The 26,849-nt window shown below is 41.7% G+C and overlaps 1 protein-coding gene across 13 annotated transcripts in view; it reads right to left on the bottom strand.

Annotated features, from left to right (window-relative positions):
* The window catches only part of SVIL (supervillin), a 334,548-nt gene that overhangs the window by 113,679 nt on the left and 194,020 nt on the right, over nucleotides 1-26,849 (bottom strand). For all 13 annotated transcript variants that reach the window (XM_077491057.1, XM_077491058.1, XM_077491050.1 and 10 more), the window contains 3 exons: nucleotides 23,983-24,238; nucleotides 14,753-15,353; nucleotides 2,615-2,825 (listed from right to left, as the gene is read on the bottom strand). In XM_077491057.1, coding sequence (XP_077347183.1) covers nucleotides 2,615-2,825; nucleotides 14,753-15,353; nucleotides 23,983-24,238 — 1,068 coding nt within the window. The remainder of the gene's footprint in view (nucleotides 1-2,614; nucleotides 2,826-14,752; nucleotides 15,354-23,982; nucleotides 24,239-26,849) is intronic.

The raw sequence follows: 26,849 nt of genomic DNA, 5'->3' as shown, positions 1-26,849 counted from the left end.
GTAAGCTCTCGAGCAGAAATGACAGAAGTATGTGGACAGTTGTAAGTCTCTCTTAATTTAAAATTGTCCATATCCATCTCTCTCTATAGGACACAGACTCTCCACCAGCGTTCTGTTGAACCCCAGGTTTCCTCTAGAGGGTGCTAGGGGTTCCTTGAGAAGTGAGCATTAACAAACTGATCTCCCAACTATAACGACTACCAGTGTAAGGGGTCACTTTTACTTGACCACCAGTGCTAGGGGGCTCTTTTCCCCATTGATTACCATGTTAGAGGGGGATTTCTCCATGAACCAACATAAGGGACTTTTCACCACTGACTACCGATGTAAATGGGCATTCTTACACTAACCATTGTATAGGGAAACAGAGCGTTGTCAAATACGCTTTGGGTGCCAGATATTCTAGGTACACCAAATGCTTTATTCTTTTATTTAAAATTTTCTAAAAGCTTACTGATCTTACCATTTTACTGTGAAATGAAGTAGAATAATTTTAGCATGTGTTCTCTGGGATCTCAAAATGGTTTTAAGGGTTCCCTGCAAAGTAAAAAGGTTGAGAAAAGTGGCTATAGGCTCTTGGTACATGGACTGATGAATAACTTTTGATTGATGGACTTGTGGTCCAATGGCGGCCTCCTAAATCAAGTACTAGTTCTTTTCATGAATGACAATCACCACATGATTGTAGGCAAAAGGGGTGGAGTTTAACAATATCATGCTTTCAATTATCGTATTCAGATAAAAAGGAGAAATACACTAGGGTCGCTGGTTCAAATACCAACCATGGCATTACCTGCCTGGAGTTTGCAAGTTCTCCCTGTGCCTGTGTGGGTTTCCTCCAGGTACTTCTGTTTCCTCCCACCCTTCAAAGACATGGTGTTAGGTTGATTGGCTCCTGTCTACATTGGACCTACTATGTGTATATATAAAAAAAAGTGAGTGAGAGACTTTATAGTAAGTTTCTTGAGGGCAGGGACTGATGTGAATGTATAATATATATGTAAAGCACTAAGTACACTGAGGGCGCTATAGAAGTACCTATAATAAGTAAATAAATGCAACTGACTGAAAAGTTTCTGCACTTTGCATACTCATTGTTTTCGATACCACAGTGCTCTCACGTCACAAAAACACATTGGGAATCCCTTGTTTTACCGAGTACAGCAAACCATTACCAGATGTACACAGTGCTGCAACCATCCACTGGACAAAATGAGAAACCTCTGACTCACAGGAGAATATATGACTCAACATTACCCATCCCTGCACTCTGCTCCTCTGACTCAAAGTACAGTAAAAGTGCTCGGCCAGCAAAACAATACAATGCACTGGGTGACATCAGATTTCCTCAGGTGTCATCTTGTCCCTTCTGCCACGTTGTGAACGTGATCAACACAGACCAAACAGAGCAGCATGCAATAATAATAAACCCATCTCATTTGCTTTATTCTGTGCTGAAGGTGTTGTCAGAACTCATATAGAGTTGAAAGACCGGGCAATGACAAGAGGGACCTGCCCTCTTTGTAGTAAACTCAAAAACTAATTAAAATTTTCAGTAAATATTTTTTCATCTTTTCAGATCTAGAGATAACCATTGTGGTTTGCCAAACAGAGTATTTATGGGGGTAATGACAAGAAATGTATACACTGTAGTGCAGCCTTTCTCTACCTTTATACCTCAGAGGAACCCTAAAGCCAGTGGGGAAAAAAAATGCCCCTTAGATTGGTGGTCAGTAGGAAGAACGTTCCAATTGCTTCCTTGTTAGTTTAAAATGTCTCTGATGTCATGCCGCTGCCAAGTGGCATTGGCTTTGTTATCATGCAGGCACCATTATACATTGGAGGTCGATCAGCCACAACTCAAAGAAACCCCTAGAGGAACACTAGTTGATATTGGCTGCTTTAGTGGGTGCAAACAGTAAAGATAATACAAATCCAATGCAAGGAATTTGTCTGCTGTTATAATGGTGTACATAACACAATAGTTTAGAGAAAGACTAGATCGGGGAGGCTGGCATAACAGTGGGATAAGATTAGGAGCACAATCCGTAGCTATGTAGACAAGGCAGCTGAAAAAAAATAAAAAAATAAATAAAAAGGTGTGCTGCTAGAATGGGTTTACTACCTCTTAAAATGTTACATCCCTTATAATAAGAGATCAATAATGAAGCTACAATAGGACTATGTTCACACCTCTGCGTTTTTCATGCTTGTTGCATCCTAGGTGCGGCTTCCAGCAAAATGCTCCTTCCATGGGGATAAATGGTAATGCATGAAAAACGTGCATGAACTGCTTAAATGCATCGCATTACAACTGCTCCTTGTGAAAAATACAAAAGGTGTGTGAGTGTAGCCTTTCACAGATAACAGCTCTTAATAAATGCCATGGAGCACAGAGGGATGTGCAGTAGCCAACAGCAGTTGATATCTGCTGTCAACAGCCACAGCGCTAAAAACTGATCTCACACAAGCATCCTAGAATAATGAAGACACTAATAGAAATACAATCTCTTGACTTGTAGCCTGCATATATTAGGGTGAAAGCACATCTGCTGTGCAATTTTATGCTGCTGCAAGCATTTAAAGGGTTAACAATCTAGAGGAATCTCAGTACCTGTCACGAATAGACATTTTTTTGCCGTTGATGTCAATATCCTCTGGTGATTGGGCTTCGGTGGCAGGAGGCGAGATGTCGCCCGTCCTCTCGCAGAACTCCCTTTCGTCTTGCTCGCCTGCCTGCGGTCTGTAGGATGCCGCCGTTGAAGTGTGAGAAAGTGTCTGCGCTGTGCTGGTGCCAAGAGCTTCAGAGGCCGGCTTGACAATCTCTGCGTATTGTGAAGAGAGGCTCAGCATTAGTGAGCAATCACATGGCTTGCAGTCTAGTAACCCCCCTCCCCATTTTCCCTTCCCCAGCCTCACCTCCTCCTTCACTGTAATCTGCTTGCTGAGCTCATCCCTTTGGTTACACATGTGTTTCCTTAAAAAACTAGTGTTTTTATATGCGGCTGACCTCTGCTTCAAATCACAACATGGAAACGTGTCCGTCATGTTTCCACTCTTGTTTGCATAGACTCTCATAAAAAGGAGGTGTGCTATCAAATGTGTATCCGGATCTTTTGTTCATGCTAACAAAAGATCACATACTATTCCATTTTCTATATAACTGCATGTGGTTGGGATTCCATCTTAAATATACCACTCTGCCCAAAATGCTGATTATCTATCACTTCTGATAATACATTAATATCGTATAAAAAGCAGACACAGAATTTGCCACCTAATTGTTGCACTGAGAAATGTCTACTCTAGAAAAGCATTCTGCAGAAAGACACAAAAGCTGGAGACTTCATTTTTTAAATCTCCCAGGGTAGTAGAAGAATATTTAAAACAAATTTTGCTCTTAGCCTTGATTGGCTGTCAGAGGCTCTCCATACAGTAGGGGTCCACATTTATGTGTTGTTGAGCAGCATGGCACAGTGTCAGGGCTTCCAGGTGTATTTTACCATTTGGCTGCCTCCTCTTTTTCCCCTTGGGGGCAGGAGTGAGCAGCAGGACTGAAGAGAGCCCTCTTAGTACTCCTATTTTGACACCTGTGTATGCCCAAGTGAAAATTTGTAATGCTATCCACTTCTTCCACAAACAGAAGTTAACACGATTGTAGACCATCTATACCAGCCAAACTCATTCTCAACCAAAGTCCTGTGGAATCCTAGGGTTCCACCAGTGTTTGTTTGGGGTGAACAGCTGACTTTCTGGCCTCCCATTTAATGCCACCTGTATAGTTCTGGGGCCAATGCCACTTGGCAAAGCCAGCCGCAGGATACCAATGATTTTTTTTTTTTAGCTCTGTGCAACAGTGACAATCTGACCACCACCGTGAGGGTTTTATTCTATCAACCACTAACACAAGTAGCATTTTTCCCATTGGCCCACAATTAGTTTTAATAAGGGTTCCCTTAGACATGAAAATTTTAGGGGTTCCACTGGTGTAAAAAGGTTTTATAAAGGCTGATCGTTAGGCTGAGTTCAGGAGCCCTAGATGCTGATGATCAGTGTCAGAAGCTCCATGGACTCTGCAGAAGTGGATCCCATGTTCTGCTTTAGCGCCATGGTGCTGTGATGTTAACATTTGTCATAAAAGAAATGCCATTCTGCAAACCTTCTGAAAATTCTGACCTCAATACTTTATAAATCTTACTTTAATCAGCCAGATCCAGAAAGTCGGCATTAAATCAGAATGCCTTACATTCACACTTATTTCAGGTCATCAGCATTGAAGAAAGGGTATTTGCAGAACAGCCAGGCAATTGGCATTTACAGAAGTCAGCACTAGCAGCCCTCCTGTTCCTCTCAACAGTATGTGGAAGCAATACGAACTAAAGCCTGGTACACATGGGCTGCGTATTGGTTGATACAACAGAAACTGTCACATTCGGCCAGTGTGTACAGCAGCCTGTCCGACAGAAGCCAGCCTAACGCATGGCTTCTGCCAAATGGACATGCTGGAAAAACAGCAGATGACTGGCATCCAATCAGCGCCAGCAGCCAATGGCTGGGAGTGATGATCAGTTTGTCCTGGGGGGGGGGGCAGCAAGAAGATCGCTGTACTAATATTGCTTGTGTTAGTACAGTGATCAGACAGTTTTCTTCCCCTTTAGCCCGCAGGGTTAAAACGAAAAGAAAAAAAAGTGAATAGTGTGTACCAGGCTTAAGTGAACAACAGGGTCACATGTAGTCAGTCAGTCGCTGAAGTTAATAGAAGCCAGGCTAGCATAAGCATACTGAGCTATTTAACTCCTTTTTAAACCAAGGTGAAAAGCTGGCCATACACAGTTAGAATTTTGTTTAAAAAAAAAATGTATATTTGATTTTGTAATGGTTAACGGGGGCAAATTGACCATTGTTTTTAAACATAGTGATGAGAAAAAAAAACCCGGAAGATTAAGTGCCCGTTCACACAGGGGCGACGCGACTTGCAGCGCGACTCACAGACGCGACCTGCACACGACTTCAGCGCCGACTTGCAAAACGACTTCTGTAGTCAATGCAAGTCGCCTGAAGTCGCCCCAAAAATAGTACAGGAACCTTTTTCTAAGTCGGAGCGACTTGAGTCGCTCCTATTAGAACTGTTCCATAGTACAGAACGGAGCGCGACTTGTCAGGCGGCTAAGTCGCCTGACAAGTCGCGGTAGTGTGAACCGGCACTCAGGATGGAAATATTTTCTTATCTGAATAAACACAATTTTAAATGGTTGATAAGAGTTTTAGGCAAAATCAGAACTATTGTGGTCACAAACATTCATTCTGTAAACAATTATGTATGGTATAGGAATGCATGGGAAAAATAATTGAAAGGTTTCTATATAGTGTATACAAAATATGAATTGTATACTACATGTATATAGTGTATCCACTACAGCCTTATTGGATTGCAGCATATACCATAATAAAATATATATATCTATATATATATATATATATCTATATATACATATACACACACACACACATATACATATACACACACACACACACTTTGCATTATTCTTTTGCGCATTTCATTTCAAGCAATAAAACAAACCTGTTAAATCCATCTGGGAATCCATTCAATTAGCAGGTCTAGATAAAAAAACTTTAAAGGCCTTCAAGCAAAATTAGATGACTGAATGATGGCATCATAAAATGCTCTGACAAATGATTTTTCAGAATTCTGAACGAAAATTCAACCAGGTATGGGCAGCCTTAGAATGTGCTCTGCTCCCATTTGATGGCAGTATGTACGCTGCCTTACTGTATGAGAAAAATCTAAGAACAAAGCATCCTGCTGAATTCCCCAAGATAAAAGAAGTTCACGGGAAGGAAAAGGTTTAGCTGGAGCGCAGAACATTTAATGAGTCATTGAGAGATGGCAACATTTATATTGTTTCCCCTCAGGGCACTCCGATCAGGACAGCCACACCACACTGTTCTGCACACAGGATGTTGTAAACACAGAGTACATCAGACTAGGGTGTGAGACAACTAACTTCTGTGTCACAAGGCCAAGTCTATCCATATGACTGTCACTGCCAATCCGTGCTCACAGCATTGGATGGGGGATGTGCTCCTCTCTGGGGGGGGGGGGGGGGGGGAGACAAAGAGGGGCTGTAGTGTCATTTCTCTAGATAGAGCAGAGTTAAGATGACCTAGCAAACTTTGGCTTGTTACGGGGGCCAGCTGAAATTTGCTGTGGGGAGCCCAGTTGGCACCTTCCCTCCCGACAAATTGAAAAAAAGCCAAACAGCAGCTGCATCAAATCCAGGTGTCAGAGCACATTAGCCAGCAATGCAAATGCCTCCAGCTGTGCTGTATAGTGTGGAAGGAGGAATCTGATTTTTTTTTTTTTTTTTTTTTTTTTTTTTTGCTGAGTGATCAAAAATCTATCAGTGTATGGCCAGCTTTCTCTCTCCGACACCTGTGGGGGCTTTCTCCTTACTTTGTGTGATCATAGGACAGGAAATGAGGGGAAATCACCCAGCATCAACCTGACAAAGGATTAGAGTTATGCACTTTACTACCCAACCTCCTACCCTAAAGACCTCAACACAGGGGCACACGTACCAAAATATATTTTTGATATTTGGGCCCCAAAATGTCTACAGAAACATTTCTTACCTGAATTGTGCTTTAGGGCCCATTCACACTAGGAACTGCTTGTGAATTGCACAGGAATGCGCTGCTTGTTCCTGCGCGTTTCACAAGCAGTTCTGTGCAGTACCACTTTAGCCCTCTGCATTTTGAATGTGCACTACTTTTGGAAGCATACTGCAACAGGATCACATGATACTTTTATACTATGCAATCTGGGGCAGCCATATACACGGTGTTGGGGGGAGGGGGTTGGGGCATTAACTTTGCACTGACACCTGCTGAAGATCGCAAGTGCAATGCAAGTGTTGTGGGATACGTGCATGGAACGCGAGTTTTCCCCACAGCATTGTAGTGTGAATGAGCCCTTAGTACATGTGGCAGTACATGTAGCTTGCAATCCACTGAGCAGCCATGTGCAATAAGCCATTTATTGTTATGGCCCCTTTGAGCATAGAGAGTGTTTGGCGTCTTTCAGCAATATGAACAAAGAGGTTCCTTTTGACCCTAGCACACACTGGGGTGTTGAGAAGTGCTCATACACCTTGGTAGATCCCTTTTCTAAGAACAGCAAAGAAAAATCGACTTTTCCCTGTAGCCCCGCTATGACTTCTCCCCTCAGTTTGTGAACATTTGGTGCACACATGGTGAAGGAGCCAATCCCCTTTTCTATATGAAAAGGCAACAATTGCTCAGTGGTGGAAAAACTTTCCAAAACAATAGATAATATCCGAGCAGAAAACTGCTTGTGAAGCGTACTCATTCCTCAGCCTGATGAATTGTGTTATAAGAAAATAATGAGCCATGTAGGATGTGGTATTTTATGGCACTGAACACACAAACGGGCAAACCAGAACATTTACATTCAGGTTTTCTATTCTTCTCCCGGTACCTACGCAGCTGTCCTGGAAAGATCTGATCAAACATCTCCTGCATATCTGTTCAATTATGACTAGAAAACAACCTTTTTTTTGATTCCTAGAAGCTTGCAAAACACTATTCCAAGCATAACCTAATAAGCAATAGAGGTATATAAAAGACCTTGTAACTGTACCATGAATGGCATCATTTTGTTTAGGTTTTCCCATTTGTGAAAATCAAAGTGCATCTAAACAATGAACATCTACAATATTTTAAGCAGCTTCTGTCTGCCCACTGTACATAGACAGAAGGTGGTTACAGGGCGAGGGGTTGTTTTAATATGTCATTTTTTATTTTTACTCTTGCCTGACCCACAGCATGCACAGGAGCAAGTTCTGTGATCATAGAGTCCACTGCAAAGTGAACAGTACAGAACCAATGAGAACGGCTCTCAACCACATGATCATTGTGATCAATCACTGCATCATACAATGTAAGCAAGGGCTGCAATTAGCAGCCAGCTCACACTTACCTCTCCCACTGATCATGTGAGAGAGGAAAGAAAGCTTCCTAATCTCTGCCAGCACCCAACGTAAACTAGTACCAGTGTCATCCAACACTAGAACGGTCACCCAGCCCTCTACAGCATATGTCAGCTCCATCCGGGCTATGATCTGACTCGCATATTAGCCTCTCACCTCCCTTATCCTGTCCATCTGCACAATAACTCCTCCATCTCCATCCTCCCATTGTATGGAAGTCTGTTTTTCAACTGAACAAGCTGTCCTGCAGATATAGCAGTAAGAGGGTTTTAAAACATTTAAACACTGACAGGGGTAGTTACAATTATTTTAAAGGAAAAATACTTGTTGCTGTAACTGCTTATAAAATGTTAGCTGGTGTTTGCTAGCTATCTACATCTGCTAGGGCATCCAACACTCTCCTCTCCCCAGACTGACAATGCTGCTGTCCAAAAGGTGTCTGTTGCTCCTTCATCCAGTGTTGGGGCACCAATACAGGAGGCATGTTACTGGGTGAAAACAAATGCATCCACCACATCTGATTAGTAAGCTGCAATATAATACATTTTTTGGTTTTAATACCGCTTTAAGGACCAAAAAGAAACAGATTGTAAAAATTATCTGTAATGTCCCCTTGTCAGAGAAGTCCTCAGACTGGTAGTCAATAGAGAAACATCTCCTTAATTTCTAAACAAATGTGGCGAAAAAATGTGATCACCTTGGGGTGTCTAGTGTCCAAAAAAAGGGGGGGCATTTCTGGCGTGTTCGTTCTGGCATTTTTATTTGCTATGTATATAACAGAGTCCTTTTTCAAATAGATGGTTTATTAAATACCACCAAGAAAAAGTTTGGTCTCAAAAAATAAATAAAAAGTTTGTTGGACAAACTATCACAGAACTGAAAAAAGGCCTGGACAACAAGGGGGTGTAATATGCCAGTACTCAAGTAGCATAATTATGTCCAGCCAAAACATATATTTTTTTAATTTTGCAAAATGTGGAGAAGTGGAATCCTTGCAGACTTTTCACTGTTACCCAAGGCTCTGGTGCCATAGACTTCTCACGGTCTGAAGGCAATGGTTTTATCAGACAGTAAAGCCTGGTAAATACACACCATTTTTTTTTCTGTCCAACTCAGCGGGTTGATTGAAAAAAAATGAAAAAACTATCGCTCCAGTCGCAGCCAATGTACTAATGATCTGACATTAGTACACTATCTCCCCCACTGAGCTGTTGTGTTCTGACAGGGTATGGCTGGCTCCCTGTCAGAACACGCAGATGAGCGCTCTGTCATTGGCTAAGAGCGCTGGCGTGAAGCCAGTCGGCTGCTGGTTTTCCCAGCATGTTTAGAAAGCTTCTGTGGATGTAAACCCTCACATATACCCAGTGAAGTGAACAGCCTCAGATGATACAAAGAGGTGAAAAAAAAAAATCTACCTATATAAGTTTAACTTTTATACCTGCTGTCTTCAGCTTTATGTACTCTTTAGAAAGTTCAGATCGTATTAGATTTTCTCTTCCTTTTCAACAGTGCAGTGAAGCCTGGGCATACAGCCATTGGAGGAAAGGCACACACCCCCTCTCCTCATAGGTAGAGACTTTCGGATCGGTTATTAGTTCAGGGCTCTGCAAATCAGTTTATAGCATCCTCCATAGCACAAAACTCAGGCTGCTTTTATCACACTTGACGGAAGACTTGTCAGAAGTTATCAGGCTGATAACAGAAGAATGGAGCAGAAGACAGCTATGGGATATAGTGCTTTGAAAAGAGAACACTACAGAGATCGATCGATCTATCTATCTATCTATCTATCTATCTATCTATCTATCTATCTATCTATCTATCTATCTATCTATCTATCTATCTATCTATCTATCTATCTATCTATCTATCTATCTATCTATCTATCTATCTATCTATCTATCTATCTATCTATCTATCTATCTCAAATTTCATGAATCGGGTTTACAGCCACTTTAAGAATGAACCTGCAGAAACAGACACAGAAATAAAAAAGCTAAAAGGGTTTTTAAATTGTGCAAGTGGTTGTAAAGGCCCATGGTTGCATAGAATACATGAAGGTAAAAAAAAAAAAAAAAAAACCTGTCTGCAGCACCCCCCAATACTTACCTTAGCACGAGAACCACGGCTCTCCCGGGTCTCTTCTGCCTCACTGGTAGAGACAGCAGTGGGAGCGATTGGCTCCCACTACTGTCAATCACAGCCAATGGATGAGGAGAGTGCGGGGGCAGGGAAGGGCCAAGCCACTTTCAGTGTGTGAATGGAGAGAGAGCAGCGGCTCGGGAATGAGTGCTATGGGGGCACCCAGCAGAAGGGGGGCCAGAAGCATTGGCGGGAGACCCCAGAAGGGGAGGGCTCAGGGCCGCTATGTGTAAAACCACTGCAAAGAGCAGGTATGTAATGTTTGGCAAGTAAAACAAAAATCTGCCTTCAATATCACTTTAAAGTGGAAATACCTGGCAGGTTCAAACTTTAACCAAGCAAACCTTTTGGCTGTATATACAGTTTAATTGCACATCTAAGATACACAGAAGACAGAATTGAACAGTACACAGCAAATGCAATTTGGACTCACATCCTGAGCTAGCAGCTGCAATATTTATAGCTACTTTAACCAAAAGCTACATCTACTCCCAGAACAGATTGCTCTAATTCTGAACAGCTTTGTTGCTGCATTTTAAACTCAGTGTTGTCATATTAGCAGGAGAAATTCTGTATTATCCAACCCTTGCTTTACCTCATCTGACACCTCTGTGTGTGTTGGAGATTGTATGGTCTGAGCAGATGTCTGCCTGCAGGAATGCCTTCAACTGAAACCTTTCCTGAGGGAAGCATTGGGGATGGATGGCTCTGACTCATCAAGACACTAAAAAGGTAAACATACTCGTCCTTTTATTGGCAGCATCATTCTTAATTAGAGAGCTCATTCTTGGGGTCCCAAGTCTACAAGGAGACCTGTGCCAAGAGAAAACCCACGGGCTGCCATTTTTGCATTCTGAAAAGGATAGCGGTCATGCTGATCCGTTATCTTTAGATCATCATTACAAGCAAGAAACTAGCATTTTTACAAGGAGGTTGGTAATGGCAGCTTGCAAAGTGTCACTCAACTCAGTGTTTCTTTAAAGTAAGTTTGTCACGAGATTAATAAGGAGGCAACCACTGATGAACGGCTGTTAAGCTAACCCTATTAGGTCAATACTTCTGAGAAACTAACCTTAGAAACATGTTTGCAGGTCAGGCCTTCTAAATATATATATATATATATATATATATATATATATATATATACACACACACACACACACACACACACACACACACACACACACTTGTTCTAGCATATAGCCAGGTATTTGTTTTTTGTTTTTTTAGAATTTAGCAATAGAATCCCATTTTTATTTTTTTAATATGTTTATATTAAGAAAAAGCATACAGCTGACAGGCATGTACCTCCTATTCAGTCTGAACAGAAATTGCACAGCGATATTTAAAGCCTTTGTTACCCCAACATTTCATATTCCCGATATGTGCCTGCTGTACCATGTACTTGTATGAGAAATTATCCCGTACTCTTTGTATTGTTTCCTTTGTGTGAAATCCCTGGTGTTCCTGCTAGCCCCCTTGTTTTCCCATTTTAAAAAAACTGACCCCACTGGGCAGGAGAACACACCATGGTCAGTTCTCTAGATATGCTGGGAACTCAGTAAGCTCTTCTCCAATTATCAGACTTGTCCTGATATGCTTCCACTGCACAGCCAATCGCTGGGAAGCTTAGTGTACTGCTGCTTCACCTCCCCCAAACTCTTATGCAGTTGAGAACAGAGGGAATGTGATCACTTATAAAAAAAAAAGGGGGAGGGGAAGAAGGTATGCAAGGTTGTATTTCATTTCCATTTTAAACTGAATGGATTATTTTACAAGGTAATCATTTAAAATCACTAATTCTGGTCAGTTACAAAAGAAATTCCATGTGGATGCCCCATGTTGCAGTGGAAGCCCTGCCTACTCTGCCTTGTATTAGGTCTTTAGAACAGGAGCCAAGTCCACACATTGCTAGGAATGTTGTTCTCATTTTTACTAGGGCTGCACCGGTACCCCTTTTTTTTTGTAAGACTGAGTACTGTACAAAGTATCAATAATTTTTCCGAGCACACGCCGATAACGATACTTTTTTTTTTAAATGTCATGCGACAGTAGCACTGATGAAGCATGGACTGTGTCAGTAGTTTATCTTAGTTTTACAATTTTATTTTTTACAATTTTTTTTGTTTGTTATTTTTTGACACTGCTTTTTTTTTTTTTTGAGGGAAGGGAAGGGAAGGTGTATAGTGTCAGTTTTTTCTCTTTAAATATTTTTACAAATGTACTTTTATTTTTTTAATCACCCCTGTTGGTGGGGGGCTTTGGTGAGAAATCTCAGACCCCCGATATCTACCCTTTGAGACAGGGAAAGGGACTGAGGACTCAGATTCCACAGTCCCTTTCTCAGCAGCTTCAGCTGCACTGAAGATGAATGGACAGGAAAGAGAGGCTCCTGTTCATTAAAGAGGAAGTTAAAAAAAAAAAAAAAAAAAAAAAAAAAAAAGACCCTGCAGGACAAAGGCATAATGAGCTAGTATGCATAGCATACCAACTCATTATGAATTACTTAGCTGAGCTCGAAGCGACCCTCGGCCACATCCTCCGTCGCCGCCATGATACTCTGAGTTCTGGGTATCGCTGCTTTGGCTCTGTGACTGGCCGCAGCAGTGATGACATCACTCAAGCACATACGCGCGGGAGCCATCAGTGACAGTACAATCGCCGTCAGCAACGGCACGCTCAGTGCGTATGCGCCGCTGTCAACGGCGCGCATGCGCCTTTACATCGGTGCCTGTATTTAGGGAAATATCTCCTTAACCGTGTAAACGTCACTTCCGGTCTCCTACGCGTTACGTCATACAATGACTTCAACCGTTGAAGTCATTGTATGACGTAACGTGTAGGAGACCGGAAGTGACGTTTACACGCGAGCGACACGTTCGCTGGTCTGTTTGCTGTGCGCTCTGCCATTATCCACCTTTGTGAGTAGTTTTATTATCTGTTTAATAAAGTCTTTATCTTTTAACATACTACACTATGGTGGATTCCTTTTGTCTATCCCTTGAGTATATATGTTGCTAGTACTCACAGAGGAATCGGATGATATATGGTGACGTTAGAGAAACGTGAAGTCCCCTCTCCATCCATCTCCTGGTGTTCCCTATAAAAGGCTATTTCTTTGCTGTACACCTTACAGCAGTAAGGTAATTACCTAGTGTGATCAGCACTTACACAGAAAACCACCCGTACGGAAGAGAGTTGGCTTGGCACATTACTGCACTTTACTATTTGATTGTGATATTACACTGCATTTTTCACGATTGGACTATGTATGGGTCACTTTGATCAGATATAATTGCTGCTGCTGCTATTTTTTCTATTTTTTATTTGCTGCTGTTTTTTATTTATTGGTTTGCTACGTGTACCTCACTTATAATTTTTGGTTACATGCACTCGTAGTGTTTATCACAGCACCACTGTTGGTGTCACTTATAATATTTACGTATTAGATTTTATATATTTTATTTAATGTTATGCACATATTTTATATATATTATGCACAGACGCACTTTGATCTACTAGCTTCTGTCGGTTTGTTTAAGCACGCTTGCACTTTTTTGTTGTTTCTATGATAGCATTGAGATATGGATTGTTTTCTGTGACAGCCCATTGTTGGACTTTAATATAGGAAGCGCAACACACCTCCCCTTTTTTCTTTCAGTCTTTATAATAATGAGAGCCAACTCAAAGTGTTAGCTGCACCTATTAGAATAGAATTGTGCCTTTTTATTTAACCATTTTTACATATAGCGCAGGAGCCCTTACATACATATGTGTTAAGCATTGAATTAAGGCAGACCATTTATTATGAATGGGCTACCAACGCGCCAAAACTGATTAAAAGAAAATATCCATGATGCGCGAACCTAGGTGATAAATGCAGTGCACCACAACGTATTGGTATTTGCATTGTGGGGCCCTTTAATTTACAATGTGTTGGGGTGCCATTCACAATTGACATTGCAATGTGCATAGAACTCTGCCATGCTTTTTTGCTTTGTGTTGCAACACAAAAAGTGTAAATGGGCCCTAAGCATTTTTAACAGCAACGAAGAAAACAAACAAAACAAACAAAACACACAAGGTAAAGCCTAAACTTTGTGTCCTATCAAGATTTCCAGAAACATTCTGCTAAAGACAGGAAAATAAGGCGATATGCGCTCAGTCTTCACCAGACGTCCCCTCACTTGTCTATCAGAAGTCAGGTGATATAGGAGACGGTGGTTCTCTTTGACCACTTGTATCACCCAATTCCTCTGGTGGAATGACAAGGTCTACTGATAAATTACTGGTGTGTGTGAGGGTCTATTTGCTGGTTTGCAGTTGTAGAACATTTCAGCAAAAAAGAGGGGACACAGGTCTCAGAATGACCATAATCTGATATTCTCAAGCTGCTTGCCCACTGCTGGCAGAGAGAGACAAAGAAAAGGAGTGTACCTCCAGCTGGGGACGAGTGAAATGTGAATACTGTACAATATAGAATTCTTATCTGTTAATAAGCTCAACGGGCTAATGAATGAATGTACCCCCTGATACAAAGCTACACCTGTTTATAAACCAGAAATGTAAAAGTGTCTTACCAGTGGCACCTCTAATGCTCCATGCATTGGTTTCAGATGGCAGATTGTTCCTCTCCGGCTTCATGTCATCCACCTCTACCTGCGGGGAGCTTTCAGCTATTGGCAGCTCTTGCTGCACAGCAGGTTGTAACAGTGTCTGTGGGTTGAGCAATTCCACTGTGCTCTTACTTGAGATAACATGCCCGAGCCTCTTCTGCTCGCTGGCGGATTCCTTCTCCTTCTCCTTTGACACATCCAGTACGGGATGGACGACTTCCTTCTGAGCAGGACTAAACTTTTTTAGACTGCTCTCCTCTGTGGCCAGTGCTCTGCTCTCCAACAGTGGCTGTTTCCTTGGTTCAGGCTCTTGGAGTTTATCAATGAGTGGAGAGCTCCAGGACTCTGAAAGCAGTGAGCTCCTCTCTGTAGTATTTGCTGTCTCCATTGAAGTGTGAAGCAGAGTGGAAGCGCTGGAGATACTTGATATTCTCTCATCGTAATTGGATGACTTTGTGACATTCATATCCCCGGGGTAGACAGGAGAAGACCGGGATGTCAGAGTAGCCACAGATGTTACAACGGTCTGAGACAATGGAGCGATCTTTTCACCTCCGTTCTTAAACTGCAAAAACAGCCAACAAACCAGAAACACATGTTAGTTGGAGAATAGAGTTTCCCCATTTATGTTAAGCCAGAAGATTTTCATTTACTACATTTAAAGAGAAACGACATAAAATACAAGCCGCCACATAAATTAGGCAATAAAAATATATAGCTGTGCATTCTGTAGATGCCACTTGTTTCTATGCAGCTTTCTTAAAAAGTCCGTACACCATTTAATTGAATAGTCATAGACTGGATTCTACCATCTTTTAGGGAGTCTTGTAGCTCGATCTCCATCAAGCTCCTAACATTGCTCATCCCACCCTGACAGTCTCTGCTCTCCTTTTGCATTCGCTGCAACATAAAATTAGTGCAACAGTGAAAATGAGATCACACCTTAATGAATGTAGCAAGGGTGGTAGGTGGAGAGTGGATATAAAGCCAAGGAATATCACTACCGGAGAGAATTAAAGTACACAAAGGACATGTGCAGAACAGCTTTTGTTGGGTCAAAACTATCTCCTCTTAACCACTTCAGCCCTGGAATGATTTACTCCCTTCCTGACCAGAGTACTTTTTGAGATTCGGCACTTCATCGCTTTAACTGACAATTGCACGTCGTGCGACACTACACCAAAACAAAATTGACGTCCTTTTTTCCCCACAAATAGAGCTTTCTTTTGGTGGTATTCCATCACCTTTTTTCTTTCGTGCGCTATAAAACAAAAAAACGCGACAATTTCGGGGGGAAATAAATCAATTTTTTACTTTTTGCTATACTAAATGTCCTCCAAAACTATATATATATATATATATATATATATATATATATATATATATATATATATATATATATATATATATATATATATAGATTGGTTTGTGCAAAAGTTATAGCGTCTACAAAATAGGGTATAGATTTATGGCATTTTTATTATACATTTTTTATTAATAGCAATGGCAGTCATTTTTATCGTGACTGCGACATTGAAGCGGACACATCCGACACTTGACACTATTTTGGGACCATTTATACAGCAATCAGTGCTACAAAAATACACCGATTACTGTGCAAATGACACTGGCAGGGAAGGGGTTAACACTAAGGGGGCGATGAAGGGGTTAAGTGTGTCCTAGGGAGAGATTCTAACTGTAGGGGTGGTGGGCTCACTACCACATGACAGATCACTGCTCCCATTGACAGCCTTGTTTACATAGGCATCTCCCTGTCCTGCCGCTCTGACACGATTGCGGGACACTGGCGGACAGAGTCTGCTGGACCCGCGGGCATGGTCACGTGGTGGGCGTGCACCCCGCATGCCCACTAGCCCGCAAATTAAAAGGGGACATACAGGTACTCCCATTTGTGCCAATGTATATTGGCATGCGGCGGTCGGCAAGTGGTTAAACAATTCAATGGGAATGTAAAAGCAGCTTGAAACAGCTTGGGAGGTGCTCAAATGCAGGTCAGGAGGTCAACTGTAGGGAAAATGCACATGTCAAGGAATTCTAAAATGATCCCAGAGGTGTCTTTGGGATTTTGATCAAATGCAACTAAAAGCAATCTGCATTTACCCATCAACACAGGCCCTTATGGTGAAAAAACGAAATCTAAAGAGTAACTCCGCTTTTGTTGAGGAAAGAAACTCCGCTCTGGGCAATCTGTGTACATTGCAAAGATTTTAACAAACTTTGTTGCAGATGCCTACTTTTTGTTATGTAGGAATAGCTGTTTGTGTCCATGTGCCGAGTGTATCCAATGGGAATGCGTTTATATTTATCAATCAGCTGCTGCATTTGCAGGATTCAAATGAGGAAAGTGGCAGGAAATTCATCCCTTTAGATGCAATTTTCCTTTGGGAGGATCTTCAAGAAGAAAAAAACAAATTTTTGTTGCAGGGGAAGCCCAAAAGTCTGACTGACACCATCCGTGTACAGAACACCTACAGTTTGCCACACTGTATTGCATAGAATACTATAGCCCTGCAAATTAAAAATGAAGGGTAATTTTTAACTACTAAAGATCTGCGCTATAGCCGAATGACGGATACAGTGTGGACCTGCTTTGCTGGGAGGACGTCTAACCGATGTCGTCCCGTGCCCACGCGATCTGTGACCAGAGTCTATGAGACTCACTGGATCACAGATCGGAGTAAGGTGTCGATGCTGACCCCTTACCACGTGATCAGCTGTCAGCCAATGACAGCTGATCATGTGAAGTAAACACAGCCGGTAAATCGGCTATTTTGTCTCCTTGTGCTGACAGCGTGAGGAGGAAAAAAAAAAAAAGCCGACCTGTGGCGTGAGAGGGACATCCGTTCCGATCACGGAGAGCTGCCACCAGCTCCTCGGTGCCTACGAGTGCCGCCCCACCAGTGCATATCAATGGAGAAACTGTTTGCAAAATTTTATAACAAACTATGAAACATGATTTTTCTTAAAATTTTCTAAATTGTTTAGCAAAAAATAAAAATCCCAGCTGTGATTAAATACCACCAAAAGAAAGCTCTATTTATGAGAAAAAAAATGGTAAAAATGTAATTTGGGTACAGTGTTGTAGGACCGCGCAATTGTCACTCAAAGTGCGTCAGCGCTGAAAGCTGAAAATTGGTCTTTTTTTTGGGGGGGGGTTTAAGTGCCCAGTAAGCAAGTGGTTAATAACATTCAATTACAATATGACTTGTGTAGCAATTGTATGCGCTATATTTTTTTATATTTTTTTTCCATTAAAGTGGAGTTACCCTTAAAAAGATGATTTTTTTTTTTCAACAGCTCTCTCCCCTATGGGACACGTGCCAACTCTAGGGACACTTTCACACAGATCCGCTGCAAAAACTTGATTTTGCAATGCGGTTTGACATGGGACTCAAATTGCACCAAAAAAATGCTTTTTCCATTACTTTCAATGGGAAGGTGTATTTGTTTTTTTAGCTCCTCCTCAAACATGCTCCAAAGATATTGCAAGCATGATTATTTTCTCCACGACAGAAACACACTGTCCCAGTGTGAAGATTTATTTATATTAAGAAAAATAAATATGTGACTGTAAAGCTCAATAAAAATGCTTCCCTTTTTAATTTTTTTAAATGCAAAAGTGCTTGGAAAAACTCAGTGTGAAAGGGCCCTAGCTATTAAGTCCAAACCTGAACACCTCCTCTCTTGAGCGACTGATCTGTCAACTATGAAGGAGATGGCAAGAGGAATAAAGAGACTGATCTCCCCCTCCTAGCCCGCATTTCTCTTGCCGTTTGTCTCAGGAAAGTGCTCACAACCAAGCTGCAGCTATCAATCTGCCATCTCATAGGTCTGGTTATAAAACCACTTGGAAATGTGGGACAAGCATTACATGTACCGAATCTAGCCTACACTACATTATTAAGGCTCATGTTGATGGCAACAGTTTGGGGATGCATCTAAAATCATTCAGAATTCATTGACAGATACATTTCACCTCCATCTGACCTGCTTCAAGTTTTGTATTTCATGCAACAACAGCATTATTGAGACTTCACAAATGAAAATGTACAGTCAAGTAAAGGTAAAGTCAAGCCAAAAAAAGTGTTTACAATAGAAAAGTCAAACAGAATTCAGCAGGCATAGAGGTGTCTCATAAAAAACATGAGATAGAAAACAGAATATATAACCAGCTATACAAAAAGGCCAGCTGTGAGAAGCCTAGCCTTGTCAGAGAAATACCCCACTAGGGAGGTAGGTCTCAGAGACATTCTAGGCAGAGTGCCCAGGGACCACAGATTGCCTGCTTCTAATCCTTTTTTCCATAACTAGCAGGGTCGCCTACATGACATTGCCCTAACCAACGGGAATTAGAGAAGGCTGCCTAGCGTGGGTCAGCTATGCCTCTATCAGGCTCTCAAACAGACCCTGGGGTGTAGAGAGTCCTCATCACCCCATCTCAATATCGAGAGTCTGGTATGTGGACGTGGTTTGAAAATGCGTCCAGCATGCCAATGTTTTCATAAACTGACCGACCTACGAGATATAGATCAAGTCTTCCATCCCAGCTCTCAACTCTCCAAAGAAATACTTTTCATGGAGGGGACTGTTTTACACCACCAGTGTTAACGATTGTCCAATCCAAATCTATATAGCCTTTGGATTTGAAAACAAAACCGTCACAATGCAAACAAATATCTATAGATTCAAGTCTTTCAAACATGAATGTGAAGTCGGCACAGTGGTGTAGTGGTTAGCACTCTCACCTAGCAGTAAAAAGGGTTGCTGGTTCGAATCCCAACCACGACACTACCTGCCTGGAGTTTGCATGTGCCTGCGTGGGTTTCCTCCAGGTACTCCCGTTTCCTCCCACACGCCAAAAACGTGCAGGTAGGTCAATTGTCTTCCGTCCAAAATTGGCCCTAGTATATGAATGGGGACCTTGGATTCTGGGGTCCTTGAGGGTAGAGACCAATGTGAGCGTGCAATGTACAGGGATAGGGACAATTGTACACATTCACTCAGGATGAACTGGATGGATTGGTGTCTTTATTCAACCATACTAACTATGTAACTAATTAATAAGGCCTCTGGTGAAGAGGCTCTTTGGGAACTGATGCCAATCAAACTTCCATGCTGCTGCCTCAGAGTGACAAGTTACCCAATATCCTTTGGCAGACGCCCCAAATGCCTCGGCACTGGCCACAAATGAGCACCGGAAATGAGCCAGGTTTTATGCTATTTTTTCCAAAATGTTTAAAGATAACACACAGGCAGAACATTAGAGAAGTTTGACTTTTTCACTAGATCACTATGGGATATACGTGCCGGTCGGGACCCCCGTGAGTCCGGTCGCGGATCCCGCGGACTCGATTGCCGCGGGCATACCCGCGATCGTCTCACAGGACGGCTAAATGGAGGAAATGCCGTGTAAACAGCATTTCTCCATTCTGCCTAGCAACTAGTGACGCTGGTCTCTGCTCCATGTGATTGGAGCAGAGATCAGTGTTCACTAAATGAAAGCCCAACCCCCCCACAGTTAGTAACACACCCCTAGGAACACTTAACCCCTACACTGCCACCTACTGGTTAACCCCTTCACCACCAGTGTCATTTACACAGGAATCACTGCATTTATATAGCAGTGATTACTATATAAAATGACAATGGTCCCAAAAATGTGTCAAAAATGTCCGATGTGTCCGCCATAATGTCGCAGTCACAATAAAAAATCGCTGATCGCCATTACTAGTAAAAAAATAAAAAAATATTAATAAAAATGCCATAAAACTATCCCTATTTTGTAAACGCTATAACTTTTGCGCAAACCAATCAATAATCGCTTATTGCGATTTTTTTACCAAAAATATGTAGAAGAATACGTATCGGCCTAAACTGAGGGGAAACTTTTTTTTATATATTTTTGGGGGATATTTATTATAACAAAAAGTAAAAAATAATGCGTTTTTTCCAAAATTGTCGCTCTATTTTTGTTTATAGCGCAAAAAATAAAAACCGCAGGGGTGATCAAATACCACCAAAAGAAAGCTCTATTTGTGCGAAAAAAAAAAGGACGTCAATTTTGTTTGGGAGCCACGTCGCACGACCGCACAATTGTCAGTGCCGAATCGCAAAAAGTGGTCTGGTCTTTGACCAGCAAAATGGTCCGGTCTGTAAGTGGTTAAGGGAAACATTCCCAAATTTGTACAATGTATTCTTACATACCTATGAATATTTGTCCTGAAAGCAAGATCAAGGCAATTGAGAGTCTGTACCAGAGTATTAGAGAGGCCTTTTAGATTTTGACTTTCTGTGGTGTCCAATAGAGGTTTATGGATTTGCACACTTGACACAGGGGAATTTATTTACCAATGGATAAGTCTGTATCTCCTAGAAAAGTGTATGTTCATTTTGCAAAGTGAAGAATGGTAAATAAGCTAAAGTGTTCACTTTTAATACCCAATCATGTGTGAAAAAAAGATATATTTTTTTACCTTCGCTAAGGAGTTTCACTGAAAGGAAGACCGGGTCTTATATTAATTTTGGCTACAAAAAAAAAAAGACACTAGGGCGTATTTTCAGGGGAAGTCTTATTAGTATCAGTATTTTGACATGTTAATCCCCAAAAAACATCTTGGTTAAAGTGCTAATATGATTTTTGTAGTCTGTTTTATGGGAGAATTGTGCTGGCATAGGGTGCAGCGTCTCTCCCTTTGTGGCTGTTTTATGAGAAGTACCTTATTGCTGCACCCCTGGGCACTCATGTTACCTGCCTGAGCTCTTCTTCTCCACTCAGATCCCCACCGACATCAGCCTGCTCTGAGCACTGCAGAGAGGGGCCACAGACATCAGCCGGAAAGAGAAGAGGGAAGAGATCCCTGCTGACTTCAGTCCACTCCAAGCACTGAAGAGGGAGGGGCCACAGAAGTCAGCCGGGGGGAGGTGAAGCACCCTGGCGGGTCAGCGGCAGCTGTGGATGGGGTATTTTGCATGATAGTTGCAGGGGAGGGCACACTGCACCTTATGCCAGTGTGGTCGTTTTACAAACTGCATTCAAATTTTTTTTATTAACTTTACTAGGGCTTATTTTTGGGGTAGGGCTTATATTGCATCCCTTCCCGATAATCATGCTAGGTCTTATTTTCAGGGTAGGGCTAATTTTCGGGGAAACAGGGTAGCACAAGTATTCTGAGCGAACACATTTTAACCTTCTTCCCCAACACTTTGCTCACTCAGCCCCTACTTTAATAAATCAGCCTTGGTGGCTTCACTGTCAACTATAAACGATGGAGAGCAGAAGTCCTAACAATGGGAATCAAAAGGCCCTGAAGCAAACAGGGTGGCAAACACCCAGATGTGTGAAAAAAGCAGGATCTACTCAGATTCAGCACCTGAGTCAAGGTACATTCATCAGCCTTAGGGGCCAGTTGGATGTCTGTAGAGAGATTTTGGGTGGGGTAACAAGCTTATGCTTCAATTTAAAGGAAACCTGCCATGAAAGCCTTGACCTAGCGATAATGCCAGGTTACACGCAGTCATTCTGGCTTCAGTCCAGAAGAGGAGATCTGATTTACAGGGTATATTGTCAAACATTTTCACTACCTTCTTTTGAAGAAGGTAGTGGAAATAGAAAATATTTATTTCCACTTCTTTTAATTATTCAACAGCACATAAGTGCCATCATCTAATGTTACAATCCATTATGACTGTTATGGTTTCATTATAAATCTAACTTTTCTAGTTCTATTACCATCTCCACAAATGTATTGGAAATGTGCCGAGTCCACATAGTTCGACTAAAGTGTATATACACAGCCTAAACTTTTTTCAGTTTTGGATAGAGTAATTTGGTCTCTCAGTTCATACTTTGCTACCCATGTTAGGGAGATCTACTTTCAGTTCTGGTCTTGCATGAAGGGAAAGGAAATCTCTACAAAGTGAGTAGAATAGTGCCCATGGACTGTTTTCACCAGAACAGGTGTCCCCATCAGAAGATTTCCCTTCCCCTCCCCTCCTGTTCCGGTGACAACTGTAAAATTTCCTATTTTGGTGACGATGACCACTGGGGTGGCACAGTGGTTAGCACTCTCGCCTAGCAGTAAAAAGGGTCTCTGGTTCGAATCCCAACCACGGCACTACCTGCCTGGAGTTTGCATGTTCTCCCTGTGCCTGCGTGGGTTTTCTACGGGTACTCCGGTTTCCTCCCACACTTCAAAGACATGCTGGTAGGCTAATTGTCTCTAGTATATGAATGGGGACCTTGGATTGTGGGCTCCTTGAGGGTACGGACCAATGTGAGTGTGCAATGTACAGGGATAGGCACAATTGTAGACACTCAGGTTGAACTGGATGGACCGGTGTTTTTATTCAACCTTACTATGTAACTATGAATTATACATTTCACTGGATTTGACAAGGTGGAGAGATGGGGCTGTGACATAATATTCTCAACCTCATCCAATCAGTTAACTCTTTGGAATCATTTAGGAAATGCAAAGTGTTCGTATTGCGCAAAAACCTCTTGTGCTAAGAATCCAGCAGGCCAGCAGCTCAGCATGGAATGAAAAAGCAAGTGGAGATGACTGGAACAGTGGTGTCTACTTCAATAATTTCCAGCTTCCAGGAGTATCAGCCAGTTGCAGTATTTACATGGTTACATTGCTCCAAGCCGGACCAAAGCAACCAAGTAAAAATATATGATGCCTGGAATTCTTTAAGTCTGCACTTCAAAATCCCCTGTAAAACAGTCCATGCACTGGCCACAGACGTGCCAATGAGGCCCTTCCACCCTCATCTGCTCAATATCTCAGAAGGTTAATTCTTACCCTTGGATGTAAAAGCTGACCAAAACATCACAATTACAAGCAGATATATTCTACATTACCACGTGCACCTTAGAGTGGGACTCCAGCCAAAACCTTGTTTTGGATGTAGAGTAAAGAATGGCTAGAACGGATGTCAACTTTTTTACTATGTCTATCAAGGGGGACTTTCGCCTCACTTCCTTTGTGATTACTGGGACAGGAAGTGAAGAATGACAAAAAGGTTCAATACCACCTCCTAGCTATCCCAAACAAAATATTCTGGCTGCAATTTAAATGTAACCTTGCCCTAATTACACAGGGTAGCAAATATACAAAAGCTAACAGTAAAAAAAAAATAAAAAAAAAAGGATAAAAATCAAAACAAGATACCTGTTCAACCTCAACCAGAGTTACGGGCTGAGTCTGGTATCGTGCGTTCATCCTCCGCTGCCTGATATCCAGTCGGCTTCTGGTGGACACTTCCTTTGTGACTGGTTGTGAAAGTTTGTTAAACAAAGCCATCTTCTCTGCTAGGGACAGTGAGGAAGAGTCTGGCTCCTCCGGTTCCTCCTGCTCCCCCTTGGTTTCTTTAATCACTTCTGTCTCCATCTTGGAAATGGCTTTCTGGTGCGCTGAAGCCTGCAAACTACAGCACATAGGACAGTGTAGAGGAGGAGAACATAGAACGACATGAGCACACAGCTGTGTTTCAATATCATAAACCTCATGCATTTACACACACAAACATGCAGGACCAATCATCAAAACCCATCAAAATGTCAACATGCATATATACCTCAGCACGCAAAAATCATTTACTGGACTTAATTTACCTCATAAAAAAGTTATTTCTGGTTTATTACCCTTATAAAAGTACATTACTATACGCAACATCCAGATATATTAATAAAAAAAACGACTTTGTGTAAATTTATTGATATGCTGCTACAGAAAAACCATAGCATAAATAATCGGTGTCATCATAAGTGGCTAGGAGGAGACTAAATACAAAATTATTTATTCCAAGGGAGACTTGAGTATTTTTACTGTATGATTATTCATTGCATATTTTGTATTTTTATGGCAATATATTGTAAACATTTTTCTGAAGTCTCCCTCTAGTGGCGTCAACACTATAGGTTTGCTTAAAAAAAATAAAAATACAGAAAAAAATTAACACTGCTCTTTGTGGGACATAGGATCTGAAATCCTTGTTTTCAAACAAGGAGCATTATGCTACACCCCAATTGGACCAAGTAACACACATTGCCATCACGCCAAGTCTATTTATCTTGGTATATTACACATGAGAATGGCAACACTGGTATAGTAGTAACACACATAATAAAAAGAAACTAAGATCAAAGTTATGTGCTCAAACTGTTTTGACATTGTATTCCTTGTTTTTATGGCAACATTGAGCCCCGTTGTTCCCTAAACCCTGAACTTCTGCCCTGCATTGCTGCAACTCTTGCAGGGCTCTCTCTCACCCTTCTATCATAACCAATGCCAAGCTGTTTATACTGTATTAGACGACTTCTGTTGTATCATACTACCGGTACAGAGTTATTAATCGAAATGCCTTTGGTGCAATACCAGGTTTCACCTTTAGGAGCTGCTGCATGCACAATATGGAAATCATAGCACACATGAAAGGCTTAGCGGAAGATCCATTCACTATTGTGCCCCATGCAGTGGTCAAATGCCTGTCACCAGAAAATTCCATTCTAACCAACAGTTTTTAGCAGAATATCGTGAACAGGATTACATTTTGTGATTTTGGGGCAATTTTAAAATTACACAGGCAGGTGTTAACCTTGGGTGTTGAAAAGTTAACAAAAACATGCTTTAACAGAAACAGTACTGAGAGCAGATCTGTAGGCTACCACTAGCCAACAATGGCAACCCACATATTAATCACAGGACAGGTCTTTAACCATCCTGCAATTTAGGACCTCACACTATATATTTCACACCCCAAAACACGTATTGGGCTAATCAATGAAACATGCATAACATAAAAGGAAGCTTTTCTGCCAATAACTATTCATCTTCTGTCATTTCCATAGTCAAGAAATCCGGGACAAAACCCGTGACCATCATTCCCAAGGGAAATTAGAATAAAATGACCATGAAAACAATACTAAAATGTTCAAAAGAAAACAAGATGGAAGAGGAAATGCAAGCAATTTGTCTGGAAGAAGCACATATGAGTCAGTAAATGTAGTTTCATAAAGTTTTCCAATCCTGAAATAGACGATAAATGTAGCCAAGCGGCAGTGACTTATTTTCTCTCTTCATTGAGGTCTATATCCAGTTGGTTGCTGGATGCTTAGCACTGTAGTATTTGGTGGCATTATGAATGGTCTACTGTGGGGTAGAGGGGGTTACCCTAGGACAGTGATGGCAAACCTTGGCACCCCAGATGTTTTTGAACTACATTTCCCATGATGCGCATGCACTCGGCAGTGCATCATAAAAGGGGGGAATTGGGGACTTTGAATGAAGCCATGGTCATGTGCCTCCGCCCCTAATAGAATGGTGGATAGTAAAATATTTAATACATAGATACATTACATTTCATATACATAGAAATGCACACTTCCTGTGCAGTAGTTCACTGTAAAATTCAGATTGGGATAAATATCCACAAACAGGAAAGCAAGAGGCGGCCATATTGCGTCCTGAACACCTGTAAAGTGTCAACCATGATCTGAATAAGGATCCAGGACAGTTTGCATTTTAGAGGGGGATAAATTCTTACATTCAAAGTGAGAGAGGTCTAAACATCTTACTGTTGAGTGTTGCTTCCAATCACCTCCAGCACCAATCCAAGGCACAAGCAGCAGATGACTGCTCCCATCTGTGTGAGAGGATTAATCTCTCTGCAGCAGTCAGATTTACCCCTACTAATTGAGCGCTAGTGCTTCCAATCAAGCATGAGCACTGCAAATCTCACTGTAAGTAGTACAGGTGTTTTTCATCACTTTAGATGTATCTATTTGCATTTATTTTAAAACTACAATTGGGCTTTCACCTTATAGGTAAGATCTATCCATGACCCTAAGCAGCAGAGGAAATAATATGCAAGTGGGATTACTTTAACTAAGCTCCGGGGAGGCCAGAGTGAAACACGCTGGGGCATGGCCTGGCGGGAGCCCAAGCTGAGGTTGTCGCGCTCATACCACCATAGGACTCTGTGGATGTGCGGCACCAGGGATTTTTCCTCTATTCCTTCCAGTGAGCTTTGGCTGTAC

This window comes from Lithobates pipiens, unplaced genomic scaffold (genome assembly GCF_037356315.1).
Source record: "Lithobates pipiens isolate NorthernLeopardFrog02 unplaced genomic scaffold, aLitPip1_a1.2 Scaffold_19, whole genome shotgun sequence".
Taxonomy (NCBI): Eukaryota; Metazoa; Chordata; class Amphibia; order Anura; family Ranidae; genus Lithobates; species Lithobates pipiens.
Note: the sequence above shows the minus strand (reverse complement) of the source record. Positions and strands in the feature narration are given on the sequence as shown.